Source organism: Melanotaenia boesemani, chromosome 14 (assembly GCF_017639745.1).
Source record: "Melanotaenia boesemani isolate fMelBoe1 chromosome 14, fMelBoe1.pri, whole genome shotgun sequence".
In the NCBI taxonomy this organism is placed as follows: Eukaryota; Metazoa; Chordata; class Actinopteri; order Atheriniformes; family Melanotaeniidae; genus Melanotaenia; species Melanotaenia boesemani.
In genome coordinates, this window is record NC_055695.1 from 23,107,346 (window position 1) to 23,121,760 (window position 14,415).

General features: G+C 40.9%; 1 protein-coding gene across 1 annotated transcript; it reads left to right on the plus strand.

The window, feature by feature from the left end:
- Window positions 1–2,507: 2,507 nt before the first annotated feature.
- org (oogenesis-related gene) lies at window positions 2,508–4,334 on the plus strand. Its single transcript, XM_042006649.1, has 6 exons — window positions 2,508–2,649; window positions 2,770–2,841; window positions 2,911–3,130; window positions 3,288–3,436; window positions 3,973–4,077; window positions 4,195–4,334. The coding sequence occupies exons 1-6, from the start codon at window positions 2,593–2,595 to the stop codon at window positions 4,240–4,242; spliced, it is 651 nt and encodes a 216-aa protein (XP_041862583.1). The 5' UTR covers window positions 2,508–2,592; the 3' UTR covers window positions 4,243–4,334.
- The last annotated feature ends 10,081 nt before the right edge of the window (window positions 4,335–14,415 follow it).

Sequence of the window (14,415 nt, forward strand, 5' to 3'; positions counted from 1 at the left end):
AAGGAGCCTCTTAATATGCTAAAAAGCACATCTATTTGACTGATTGAGGAAACTAGAATGATGTGAAGGAAGCAGACTTTTAGAATCATGAAATATAATTTAGATATTTCAGAACCAAACATAAATCTCACCATATTTTCAACAAGTACATTTTTCACGATTTCACAGATATATCAGAAAAATGTTTATTTCATAAGAACATTCATGTAAATTAATACCTTTTTTAGATGAATGAATGCATAATTTAAACCACTTTAAACAGTTTTCATTGACAGTTTTACAGCGTTACATAAAGTGTTTCTTTATAATGTGATAGAAGCGTCGTTTAAGCTTATCTGGGTGTTTTGGTGTAGAAGAGGATGAAACTGAGGCTGGGGTGTTAAAGTAAGCCTGAGACTCTCCTCTCACGAATCCTCCTTTAGACTGGGAGTCAGCTGAGTCTTTGGATATTTTCTTCTTAGCTGATGACGGGTGGGAGCATTTACTTTTGATGACTTCTGTGTTTGTCCCTGTAGTTTTGCATGAAGCCTTGTCATCGCTGTTTAAACAGCGCAGTCCAGCTTGGCAGAGAAGTGCCTCCTCGCTTGCCATCTGGGGGCTCTGGCTTAAGGTGATGAAGCCATACGGTGTGGTGACTTTGGTGAGGTGTGGCAGGGAGAAGGCAGCTCTACTCACGGGATCCAGGCAGTGTTGAGCATCTTTACAGGAGCGGGGACAGTGCACCTCCCTCTGAAGGAGAGATCTCCTCTTGGTTAAAGGGTCTGAAACACTCCGTTCGGCTCTGCGGTCTGACAGAATCAAACTGGAGCAAGAAGATGATGAAGATGATGAGATGGCAGCACAAGCCGGAGAAAAAGGTGACTCTGGCTCTGTTTTTAAATTCTTCAAGTCTCCTTCTGGCTCTGGATCATTGCCCTCCATCTCCTTGTCCAGCGATCTCAAACTTGTCTGAACAGACAGACTTGGTATGGTGAACTGTGGGATGCTGTCAGGTGTCAGGATGTTTGGAAAAATGTTCTCACGGCTTGTTTGGGAGTCTGTAGAACATCCAAAAGACTTTGCACTGCTGGTAGCCCACAAAATAGCCCTGATCCCTGCACTGCTGTGTCTGCGGGCTGTGGAGAAATCCTCCAAAGCTTTGGTTCCACTGGACATTGCCCCAAAGCTGAACGTTCGAGTCACTGGATACTTGTCCATTTTTAAACGTCTTCTGCTGACTTAATTGGAGTTTAACTAGAAGAAGGGTGAGAAAGCTGCTTTTATGCTTTTCTACTTGCCACATGTCGTCCTCCTTCAAATGCATCAAAGGATATGGAAATGTGACAGAAAGCGTCGCCGGAAACGGTTACCAATTAGAGAGCTTGTCTAGTAAGGAAGTACAATAATGGGCTGCTCTTCTGAAGCTCTTCACATGCAAAGGAGCAGCCAGAACAACAACAGCATCTCCATGCAGCTCATAGTCTGTGGCAACAAGCTGGCGCAACGGTCTGACGTTAAAGCAGAGGAACCATTTCCCTTCTTAAGAATAATAAGTTTCAGAGTGATTTTTCATGCATTGTGGAGTTGCTGTGTAAAAGACGACAAAGAAATCTGATTATGGCCAGCACTGCTTAGTAAAAACAGCACTGCTCAATAACACTTATTTTTGGCTGTACAGTCAGTTTTGAGTAATTTGTTGCACGCACTGTTCTTCTGTCCACGGATTTATTCTATTCTATTCTACAGTCATTTAGCAGACACTTTTATCCAAAGCAACTTACATTTGAGAGTAAGAACAACACAAGCAAGAAATTTTTTATGATGTTTTGAGGATCACTACATAACCTTTACATAAACTTTTGCCTCTTGAGGTAGTCCACTCTGAACTTTGAGGCATGCTTAGATCATTATTCTGTTGTAGAAGTTGTCCTGTTTTTATTATATTATTATATATTTTATTATAGAAGCCAAATCCTAATGTTTGTAGGAATTTGAGGAGTCAAAAGTATTTAGATGGTTGGGATATTTGCATAACCAGGCTTTTTCTTTCAATGATATGTCATCTATAAGTAAACAAACTTATAAAGTTTCTAAGTTGAAATTATCTTAAAGATGAAGTGAAAGATGAAGATTAAAATATTTATTACAACAGATGTAAAGTATTCTGATTGCATATCATCACCCATAATCAGTAAGAATATAATTAGTTTATTATTTAACTTTTGTCAATGTTTTGAACAAAAATGTTAGAAAATAGTCAAATCATGCTCACATTGTTCATTTTTATGCAGTAAAACACAGACCAAGTTAAATTTGAAACAGATGGTTAGAAATAGATTATTATTATTCCACCTATTAGAAATACATGAAATAGATTAAGCAATTTTTCAGCACTTCAGATCGTCACAGGAGCCCTTTTGGCTTGAAGTAAGTTAATTAGCAGGAATTTTTAATTGGTTGGCGTTGAATGCTCCAGGTGTGTTAGTTTCTGCTGATTGGCTACAGAGCACTGCAAGGTACATTTCACTCAGTAAAACCTCCACGTACTATAGTCGTCAGGTCCTCTCCTTCCTCGTCGATCTCCGTTAGGTTCAGGATTTGGCCCGCACCACGATGACTTCTGAAGTCTGCAGAGATGTAGTGGACCAGGAGCGAGCGGAAAACGTCGAGGTAATGGAGGATGGACGACTTGTGAAGCTTCCAGCTAGCTGCTTTAAAATATGGCTTCCATGAACAACAAAAAAATATTTTTATGTAGTATTTTCACTGTCTTTATCGCCCCCTTTTTAGGACAGAGTTGTGAGGAGAGACGGCCCGTTTCGCTTCTTTCTGCGCGGGCTGTTCTGGCCTTTTAGCCTCGTGGTACGTAACAGAAACCAGCTAAGGTGGAGTTCATTTGAGGGGCGGCCCTAATATGGCTTACATTTACAGGTACGGGCCTACCGCGGGTTTCGGTGGGTGCTGGGCTTCCGGGAGCCCCAGGAGAGAGTCCTCCCCAATCCGGCGGCTTCCAGCCCTGCTCGCCACAGCCTCACCGGTCGCAAGCGTCTCTACCGGGTCACCCGGCTGCTGCTGTCCGTCCTGCCTCGCTGGGCGCAGGGCGCCCTCGGCTACCCGGTGTCCAGCAGGATTGGACTGTCCCTGTCTCCAGGTATTGTAACTAAGCTGCACATGTTGGTTAAATGCCTCTGCCTGCCTGATATTAAGCATTACTCAAATGATCATTGCACGTGTAATGGATCCAGATTTTGAGATCTGTATTAAACTGGTTGAAGTACTGTTGAGTCTTTAACTGTCTCTACCCACAGAAATTAGTGTATCTCCCACTAAACCATATGGAAAGGGCAGCAAGCGTAAACAAGATGAGCTGGAGGATGAGGAGGAGCATCAGACTTGGGTGGAGGCACTTTCTCAGGAGCTTGCAGATGAAGGGTCAGAGGAAGATCCTGACTATGAGGTTAGTGCTGGATTAGTCTTTTTGTTATGATGGGCTTGGAATATGTCAAACGCCACATACGTTGGCATCGCTAGTCTCCAAGAGATCACTTAGTTTAAAAAAAAACAAAAAAAAAAAAACAAAACAAAAACATGCAGGCATAAGTCCTCACCCTTTTATGCATTTAAGGCAAGACATTTTTTTTTTTCTTACACTTCATGTAAAAGAGAACCTGAAGTTACTTAAAACATTACAGCAAGGTGCAACTGAAGTATTAAAGTAAGAGAATTGAAATGGACTACAAAGAAAGTGGAACAACAATTTTCCACTATCCCTTCTACATTATCTGTGCCATCTGAGTGAAACTGGGTTCCTTATCTAAAATTATAATGGAACAAACTATCACTGAATCTTTGCTGTAAGTGTATCAAAGGACTGCTAAAGGTAACATTAATTCAGCTTCATTCCTGGAATGATTTCAAGAACCAGATATGTTGCAGATGCCCTAAAGCCTGACCTAGTGGCAAAATTGGTCACCTTTCCTTCTCTCTCCTCAGCCTAGCACCATAGAGACAGCAAGTGAAGAATACACCTCCCACAACGGCACAGAAAGTGATCTTGAGGTCCCAGGGGAGGACATTGTCATTGAAGATGTGAACACAGTGAGATGAATAGCAGCTTTATTAAATTGTGGCAACAAATAAGTAGCATCAACTTGACTGTCCTTTTTTTTTTTTTTTTTTTTTTTTTTTTTTTTTTTTTTTTATCGTCCTTTCTAGGATAATGCTCCAGTGACCATTGCTGGAGACTCTTGCCCTACTGTTTAATGTGTCATATTGACAGTGTGTTTAGGTGTTTGAGTGTTTTTTGTATGTTTATACTTTTTGGTAACAAATAAAACTTTATAATTTTGCCTTGACATGGTGACTAGCCACTAGATGGCAGTAATGCTCTTTATTTCAAATGGCTATGAAGGATTACTGATCAGATCTCATATTTTGAACAAGTGTCTTGAAATTCAGTTTGTCAAACTGCAAACATCACTGAACTTATGAACCATGTGTGTTCCAGTTGCAATATTGCAGAAACTGCTCAACTTAGATGCTTCCCATCTTTGATCAACCCAGGCAATGCCATTTATGTTTAAAGGGTACAGATGAGCAAAAGACTTCCAACTGTATTTTACTAAATTTAGATGGATTAACTGTGGCGCAGGGGTGTTTTTTCTTTTCCCTCTCCCCCTTCCACTCTGCAAGTGGAATATCAGTTAAACTGTCAACATGAAATCTTCAGCTTAACCTGTTGGCCATTGATTAGGAGAAAATGCTGATTACCTGAGCTGTGTTGAGACTCAAGGAAAGTTTATTTGTATAGCACAATTCAATGACACATGAAGTTTTAAAAATTCAAGCATAAAAGAAACTGATGCAGATTTTGATTTAAAGTAGAGGTAGGAACTAGATGCAGCAGAGAACAGGTGGGAGTTTAACCTTGATTTAAATTGAGTGTTTCAGCTGATCTGAGGCTTTCTGAGAGTTTGTTCCAGGCATGTGGAGCATGGAAGCTGAATGTAGCTTCTCCAGGTCTAGTTCTGACTCTGGGAACTGAAACAGGATCCAGATGACCTGAGGGTTCTGGTAGGTTCATACTGGGTCAAGAGGTCTCTGATGTATTTTGGTCCTAAACCATTCAGAGCTTTATAGACCAGCAGCAGAACTTTAAAATCTATTCTCTGATGGACAGGCAGCCAATGTAAAGACCTCAGAGCTGGACTGATGTGGGCAGTCCAGTCAGCTTTTTTTTTTTTTTTTTTTAAATATATATATATAAAGGTAGACCGGTAAAAACCCTTAAAATAATCAAGCCGACGAAAGCATAGGCTAGTGTTCCAGGTCCTGCTGAGACAGATCTTTTACCCTTAATATGTTAAGGTGATAGTAAGCTGACTTTGATTCCCTTAATGTATTTCTCAAGTTTAGGTCTGAGTCCATCAACACGCCCAGATTTCTGGCTTGGTTGGTTTTTGTGTATAGACCTTTCAGTTGTTTCTCTCTGCATGGGCTCTTTTATACAAACAAGGAAGTCACTGGCACTTTGTTCAATTTCTGTTTTGAGGTTCCTTATCAGACCAGTTGGTTGAAGTTCATGGGCTACAGGTGTCGTCTAATGTTGGTTGACATTCTGTACATATTCGTACCGCTTCATTTGTACATGTGTATACAGAAGTACACGAGCTGCATTTATGGAAGCGGTTGGCGGGCTACTGTAAAGATCCGTTTGAGTACTGAGCCAGTACTTCTGTGGATTTATATATTTTTCCCAAAATTTTTAGTGTGTAGCTACACAGATGAATACAGACAAGGTTGAAAGCTTATTAAAGTAACACAGGAACTTCAGAAGGGGAACTAATTTTATTCTTCAGAAAAAATCAGTCACTGAGAACTTGGCCTGGGAAGATGGGGACTAAAAACAACAACAAAAAAAAACTAAGATCTGCAATGGAGAGTTAAATGATCAGAAAGCTGGAGTTACAAACTGCATGTTGTTTTCCAACTAACCATGAAATTTAAATCTGTTTTTAAAGCTTGACCCATACTCAAATCCTGGAAATCAGGATACTGTCAACTTTCACTTTTGAATTTTTTTGTAAACACAAAATTAAAGTGCAGAAATATTTAAGATCTGTATACATAACAAGCCTGAAGCTTTTAGAAATGAGTACCTTGGATTTTGCACAGCTGTCCTGTCCAAGTTTTTGAGCATGAGCACCTTGTCATCCATATTGCCCATCTGTTTTGGAAGTCATCATGGAATTGGGGATGGGAGATACCAAAATCTTTTCTGTTGATACGATACGATTATTATTGGTATTGATGATACCATCATCAATACCAACATCCTGAACAAACAATTGGTATTGGTTTTGTTAAATTTGACTGCACAGCAGTTCTCCTGCAGGGGCCTGCACCAATTCTGCTGCTACTCTTTGCAAAGATTAGTAGCATGGGTTGGTAACATCTAGCTGCCTTCAATTAATTCCTGAAAACACACTTGTTTTGACAGCAAAATTTGTGACTTCCTTTTCACTTTTCCTCAGAGATATTTTTCAGCTCCAGCTGGTGGGGTGCAAAGGCAACCGTACTGAGAGCCCACTGGTATGAATTAAATGCTTCATGTGCAGGTGTGTGTGGCAGCAGCAGCAAGAACTGGCTACAGAAGAGGAACTGATGGTCTCTGGGGGCTCTCATGGCTGTCTGAACGTTTGAAGGGTGGCGCGCTCAGCAGAGGCAGTGGTAGGGAGCATCAACCTCCATCTCTTGTTTGTAGCTAGCTATAGACCGTCCTTTAAACTTTCTCTACCTTTCAACTGCAAGGTCAAAACAAGAGGAGCCAAAGGGACAGTACTTCCAAGTGTGGTGAGAAGCTAATGCAGAGAGCACGGCACTGATCTTGTTCTGTAATGGATGGCAGCATGCTGAGGGATTTGTTGAGGTGATCAGTTTAGATGCAGGGTGGTTGTGGTACAGGAAGAAAGCACTTTCACAAGATGTCAGTTTTTACCCCCCCCCCCCCCCCCCCCCCCAATGCTTTTACCCGATTCATGAAAGCAGTTCTGGTGTTGATGCTGCACAGATGGTTATAAAACCCTCCCTGACACACATGCACACTCGCCTAGAGGCAGAGCCACTGCTAGGACTTAGTGACATCAGCTTATTGTCACCTCGAATGAATGGCGGCAGGTGCCGGCTGCTCTCCAGGTCCCTAGTCCGACCTGTAGGCTGTTATCTGCTGCATTATGTCACTCTGTAATGTCAGCCAATAAAATGGCTAAAACTCACTCCACTGCCTCTTATTTTTCCACCTTATCGCTCCTCGCTGTCCCTCTGCACCACCTCGATACAGTCATTCACCGTGATTCACTTTACCTCCAGCCTAATGACCAGCTGTCCCCGTAGATTTCAAGAGCATCCATCATCTTCAGAGAAGCAGAGCAGGAAAAGAGGCATGAAAAATGAAGCAGACAGGCACGGGCTTCTGTTAGCCATACACTTTGATGCTACAGACAGTGACAGCTCTCAAAAATTTTCAGAGAACTGAAGATTTTGTGTAAATGATGTAATCTCTGAGGAAGTGGAAGGCTCGTTGTTGGATGAGCAGCTGCTACCTTGGGACACTAGCCCTCAAGATCAAGACAAGTTTTTGGAGCAAGACAGAATCTAATACATCTCATTTAAAATTATATGACACGGCAGCGATTTTCATTTCCTTAACGCTGACTTGATCTCCTACAAATATGGTTCTCTGAACTATCACATCCCAGCTTAAAAAAGCTTCTGGGCAGCTTCACATTACTATCTTATCTGAATGAGCATGCTCCTTGATCACCCAAGCAGGATTTATTGGCTTTGCTGACATTTGTGTTATTGTCCTTGTCAGTTCGGGGTCAGTTACACCTCTGAGATAGCTAGCAAGCTGTATAAGACCCTTAATGTGTGTGACTTCAGCCTCTGCTTACATTAGCATTCACACATTTAGGATGCTATTCTGAGCTGCAGCCGAGATTGGTAAAATGCTTAACAATGGCTGAAGCCTTGGCAAGCAGACATAGAGAGATATTGTCTTTAAGGAGTCAGTTATACAGATTTTCCATCTTAGTTTGGGAGCAGCAGCTGCAGTGTAGCAGGATTTCTCCTTTTAGATTTCTGACCTTTGACTCTTTCTCATTCACTTTGCTAACACCAGCTGGAAGCATCCCATCATTTTCTGCTCACAAAAAGCCCAAATATGAGATCAAATTTTCAAGTTGTTTGCTGTAAAGATCTTAAGATGGAATATTTTTGTGCTATGATTAAAGATCTGCAGGATAAGCCATGCATTAATTAAAGCTGACATTTAACCCAGTTACTGTAATGGTGGAAAAGTGATTGGAAGCCTGCTGTTTAGTCACTGGAGAAGTTGTAAACTAGAGCATTTTTTGCATAAACTATCATCCTGATGACCCTGATTTCCAAAAGCAGTCATGTTCTTATTAAGCATGCACTTTCATTTCTGTGGCAGTTCTGGAAAACTCTATTTTGCCTCACCTACTGAGACAAAATCAATTTAATGCAATATTAGTAAAGAATTAAACCACTTATCATATGCTGGGTTTTGGACTTCATCTAGAAGAATAAAGCTAGTTTTGGCTCCAAATGCAACCCTTTGACATAAAGTATAAATAGAGTAAACCCCACATTTAAATTAAAATGCACACTACACACTCTTTTTGCCCAGCTTACAACTCTTACAGTGGCTGCTTCACTAAAGGCAGATGAATCAACTTGGATGACTCCTGTTTACTGTTAGCATCTTCATCATGAATACTGAGCAGCACTATAAGCTGCTTTGCTTGAGAACATCTGCCAAATGCTGCCAATACAAAATACATTGAATTAATATTGAACAATTCTGAACAGCAGTGGCTTAATTTAATAACGTTTGATTTTTCTGGCAGAGCTCAACTAGTTTCTCACCGGTTTCTTTACCCACAACAAAATAGGACTTATTACTGACTTATGAACTCTGTTTGGTAATTTAAACTTTAACACGTGTCCTGATTTAATGCAAAAAAAAAAAAAAAAAAAATCTCAAAATCAAAGCTTGAACTGATCTGAACCAGCTGTGCTTTTGAAATGCACTCAATAGTCTCTTTTCCTTGAAGCTACAAATATGGCTGAGTAAAAAAATATTAAAGTGTTTCTTGCATGCAGGATCTACAGTGAGACTGTTGTCACCTCTGTGAAGTGGGCAGCTACTCAAACTGCTGTGTCTTTTTCTGGTTTTGAGAAACAGACAAGGGGGGATTTGCCATCCTCATGTGATGATGAGACAGCTGCCTCCTCTGATGCTGCCAACAGTGCACCCACCTGTTCTTGTACTGTGTGCACAGATGATTTGAACATTCATTTCAGCTTCATTTGCTATGAACCCAACACTGATCATTCACTGATAGTAAGATTTGTGTATCAGTTGAAACAACCAGCTGTTAGGTGTCATTTAGACATGTTGGTTAGAGCAGTAAGTGTAAATGGATTTAAAAAAAAACACAGTGCTTCTGCATCAAATCTTCGCAAGTCTTATATAGCTTCTCGAAATGCCTGTTTGGCGTTGGCAGAGCAAATTATGTTGCAATACCACTGCATGAAAGCAGTCCTGCCCTCTAATAATACTTAAAATATGGCACACCCACTATATCATGTTGCACTTGGCTTGCTCATAGTTTGCAGATTATTTTAAATTTAATTGAATGGTAGTCCAATTTGTGCCATCAGACTGGACTCTGTGTAGACTTATAGTAAAAGACAACAGAACAACCACATTTGGTTTTGATCATTGTTCTTCAAACGGATCATCCTGGCTGGGCGCCGAAAAGGGGGGGGACTAAAGGAGAAGGATTTTAGGGGCCCAATGAGAAACTTAGAATCACGCAAACATTATAGTTACAATGTATTGGTATCACTAAGCTTCTTTGTTTTGGAAACATTTATGAACACCCACCCCCCTCTATATTTACCTTAAATAATTCAGTCCACTTGCTCCATCAGCGCAACAGACAGAGTGGATGGTAAGACGGCAGGATGCCTAAAAAAATGGGAAATTTAAAAAGAAAAGAAAAAAAGCTGAGACTGGAGAAAGAACAGAGGGGTTGACAGTACATCACCCAGTTCTAACTTGCCACCTGACATCTTCATCTACTTGTAAGCAAAACAAAACTGCATTTTAACGTCTCAAAATAATTTACTAAGCACATCACCTACACTACAGAGAGTGCGTTGTGTGTTTCTGGGTGACATAGTGTAGTAAAGCTTGGTATAGGTCCCTTCCATTGTCGAGAGAAGGAGTCAGGATTAATGGCTGCCCTCAGTCCTGCCATGGCCTGTGGCCCCAAAGGGCACTGGATTGGTGGCAGGATCACTCCCCCAGCACTCCCGAGGTCTAAGACGGCATGTTCGTGAACGTCCTGCAAGAGGCAAATGTTTTTGTTAACAACTTTTCCCTGAAATATTTTCTTTGTGAGGATACTTTGTTTAAAAAAAAACGCTGCACAGGACAAAATTTTTTTAAGATACAGGAATCATGTGAACATGCTAACGTGTTAACGTGAATAAAAGCATTTTATAAATTGTGCTGAAAACCCCCAAACCATCAAGATCATTTCATAGGACAGAAGCTTTGATAGCACATTTTAGAGTCATAGCTCTAAATTCTCTGGAGGAGCCACTGAGTTCTGAAGAACTCCTATGGTCCGAAGCTGATTAGGAGTCAGGTTTTGTTCTGTGTGCAGGGGATGGTTGTCCCACCAATCAGAGAAGGTGTCAACATCTTCTTGAAGGCGTTTCACAAAAACGTACTGAGCAGACAGGAATCTAGAAGGCAGTCTTCTTCAAGACTGTAAAGCAGCTTGTAATAAGCATTTGTTACGGCCATCCAGATGTCACGCCACAGCGCACAACCATGCAAGATTACAGAGAAACACCCCCCCCATTTTTCTTAGCTGAGCTAAGAAAAGAAGAATGATGCTCAATATAATGGACAGCATTGTACACCCTCTAGATGGCACAATGATCACAAAGAAGTGTATTAAGACAGAGGCTTCTTCAGCTCCTCTGCAACAAAAATTGATAAAGAGGTCATTTCTGCACACAAATGTCTCTACATAATTTTTTTAAGAAGTATAACTATTATCATTTATGCTGCAAAATAATTGGCTTTTTAAAAAAATAATATGTGATGATTTAATATAACATTATAAGATAGAGTCATTATATGTTGGTTCAATATCAGAAACTTTGTCTGCAGCAAAACACCCCTGTACAATGCCTGATCCTCCTCTTTGCTTAGCTCAGCAGTTGTGTGCATTGAAGAATCAAGCTCTCATCTAATTTTTGTCTAATGTAAACACTTTTTTTTTTGGACAGTCAAGAATCTGTCATACAGCTTAAACACATAGAGAAACCCCTTCAGGAGGCAAAGTTGTCCAGGGCCTCCCACTGTGGGACAGGTCATAGTGTGCCGTTTGCCCCTACTGATATTTTGTTTTCTGTTTTGGTAATTGCTTTGTATGCTCAATGTACACAAAATTGTACTGTTAAGCTTGGAAATGTGTTAAGCATACTTAAGCAATGGTGAGCCTGAAAGAAAAGGATGCCCCATATCTCCTGCTTCACTTAAAAGAGCTTCTGTTGTAAGTTGCCCCTCGCTGCTCAAATGTTAGACTTACTGTTTTGATTCTCTCTCTCTGCTCTAGTTGAACAATCTTTCAGAAGAAGGTTTGTCAGTGTTGTTTTTAAAGCTAGTCTTTGCTACTCCCATGGAGTCAAAGATAAATAAATATCAGAATCAAGCTGCAGGCCTGGGGTAATATGCTTGATCCAATGATGCAGAGAGGAAATGTATGCTTATGGTAATTCAGAGGGGGAAAAATACACAAACCCTGCAATGAAAGACCACAAAGTTAGAGGGCTGCCAAAATCCTTGGAAAGATGTGCATCAGCCCCTGGTGTAATACATCCAAGTGTAGAGCTGGTCCTTTGATGTGATGTTTGGATTCTGATATTCTTCCTTATTTTTAAGGCTACACTTTCTTTTGTTTTAGGCTGTCAACAGCTTGAGATTTTTCAAAATGCCCCACTTTCTTTTTTTTACTGAATATGTTCTGTGGCAGCAGCAGCAGACTAATACGTTCAAGCTACCAGCTCTCCAATTAACCCATTTTTCAGGACGACTTCTTGTTGTGGAGAAACCGTTTCCGTCACAAGAACAGAGTTTACATTGATGCTTGAGAAAGAGGACAGATAAATGAAAGGATGGAGGGACTGGGGATGGTAAAGACTTCTACCAGAGTAAGCTTCAGATTTTCGGGCTTATGAAAAACTGTACTTGTTTTCTAGTTAGATTAGCTGATGCATGTTGGTGAAATTACACATTTTCATTGTGCCGTGGGACTCGTGCTCTGTGTTGATGCTCTCTTCGATTCACTGTCTGCTGTTTTGTTTGTCATTATGTTTTTGCCCGCAGCTCCGTGTAGTCCTGTGTTTTTTGAGAAAGTGCCAGATGCAGATGAGTGACAGTACTGATAACATGCAGGGTAAATGTTAAGCTTCCCCTTAGTCACAAGGAGACCTTGCAGACACACCTCATGAATACAAACACACATACACAGTTAAAGCATGTCAAATCCTAAACTTTGATGTGGCCACAGGCACTAATGAGATTTGTCATCTTTTCAGACAGAATGACTCCAGTCCTTGTGTACAGGTTTGTGTATTTACACACACACACTCATCTCTCTAGCTGCAGCCTAATGAACTGCAGTTTGTAAGAGAACTTCCAGTCAGTATTTCAGCTCATTGACACATTAACGGTATAATACAGAACAGAGTTTTGTTAGAATTCACCCTTCATTCTTGATTTTAAAATCTGATGAATAACTGTATCACGTATTAATCTGTGTGTGCTTCTGTTGACTTAACTGTTATATTAATGCAACCCTTCACCCTGCAGACTGGTTGGTGTTGATAACATCTGTGACTGGTGAGGCAACAGGAAATTAAACGAGGAAGTAACACCTTATACCCTCAAACTCAAGGCTAATGCAACTCAAAGAACTGCAGGCTACAGAAAACAATATTTCTTCTCAGACTGCTGTTTTTTGTGACATATTTCTCTGTGAGCAGTACTGTCTGGAGACCCCAGCATTTAATAGGTTTTTATTTCACCTCACCTTGGCTGTCTGGACACTGGTAACAGGCAGCACTGGGTTTATGCCTTCGATCCTGCAAAGGGTTTTTCTTCAGTATGATTGATTTAACTGTGAAGGGCCATGAAGAGCAACAGCCTGTTTGGCCTTTTTGTTGCTTGTGCACCCACACTGATGGACCTTTAAAGACTGTCAGCCCTGCTGTTGTGTGTATCAGTGGAATTTAAATATGTTTTGGAAGAAATGCTGAGAGCAGCAAGAAATGACTCAGAAAAAAAGACAAAAGCTTCCACTTGTTAGAGCTGAGTTGTGCACTTTTAAAACCTGGTTTGTAGAGGTAGGACAGAAAGACGTACTTATGGAGAGTGATATCTGTAGCTTTGCCAGCCAGGACAGAACCTAGCAACAGCAGATGTGCTGTTTAACTCCAGCGTCCTTATCAGAACAAAAAAAGCATGAAAAGAGTGGCCAGAGGCGAGCAAGCACAACCGATGAGCTGCTAGGCATGCAGCGCTCCTCTGATACCTGGAGGCACCAAAGCAGAGGCCATTTGACAAGTTTAAAAATAAGCATGAAGTGAGAACAATGTGGTGACAGAAAGAATGAGTCGTCTCTGAAATGTATTCAGGGGCGAGACTGGACCAAACTGGCTCCTATTGACTCATCAGGCTGAGTTTAGTTTGTTTCAACAGCCTGCTGTGATGCAGCCTATTGCACCTTTTTTACTGATTATATAACTTTTGATTTATAGGAGTGGGCTTCCAATCTATCTCCATCCCTTTCCCCGTGTTCCCCCTGCATACTCCACTCCCCTTCCCTGTACACTCTCCATCTCTTGCTGCACTTTCTGACATTTGCAGCAGTGTTTATGTGAGCTGTGTGCATTGCAGGGCTCAGCTTAACTCGACTGGCCACCCGTCCTAATCGGCTCTCCTGGCCTGAGCGCTAACAAGCTTAAAGCAAAGCGGAGCAGCGGTCAGCAAGAAATATCAGCCTGTCACAAATATTTTCACACTGCTGTTGAACACTGCTGCTGAGCTTTGCGTGTGGTATTTAAATGAGGAAGGTTCACTATGTGTGTTTTTTAGGAAATGTTTCCTGTTGTACAAGACGTGCTGTTTTTAACTATAACTATATATACACATCAGCTTATGCAATACATTGTGTAAGGCCAAAGGGAGCAAATGATTGCTCTGCTCTCTTAATACTCTAAAAAGAAATATACACTTACTGATAACAGCTATTTTTCCAGTTCAGCAAT

Excerpts from the sequence above, each read along its gene's own strand:
- org (XM_042006649.1), top strand. The coding sequence starts at position 2,593 with ATGACTTCTGAAGTCTGCAGAGATGTAGTGGACCAGGAGCGAGCGGAA. Across the intron at positions 2,650-2,769 it reads AGCGAGCGGAAAACGTCGAG|GACAGAGTTGTGAGGAGAGA; the intron begins GTAATGGAGGAT and ends CCCCCTTTTTAG. Across the intron at positions 3,437-3,972 it reads AGGAAGATCCTGACTATGAG|CCTAGCACCATAGAGACAGC; the intron begins GTTAGTGCTGGA and ends CTCTCTCCTCAG.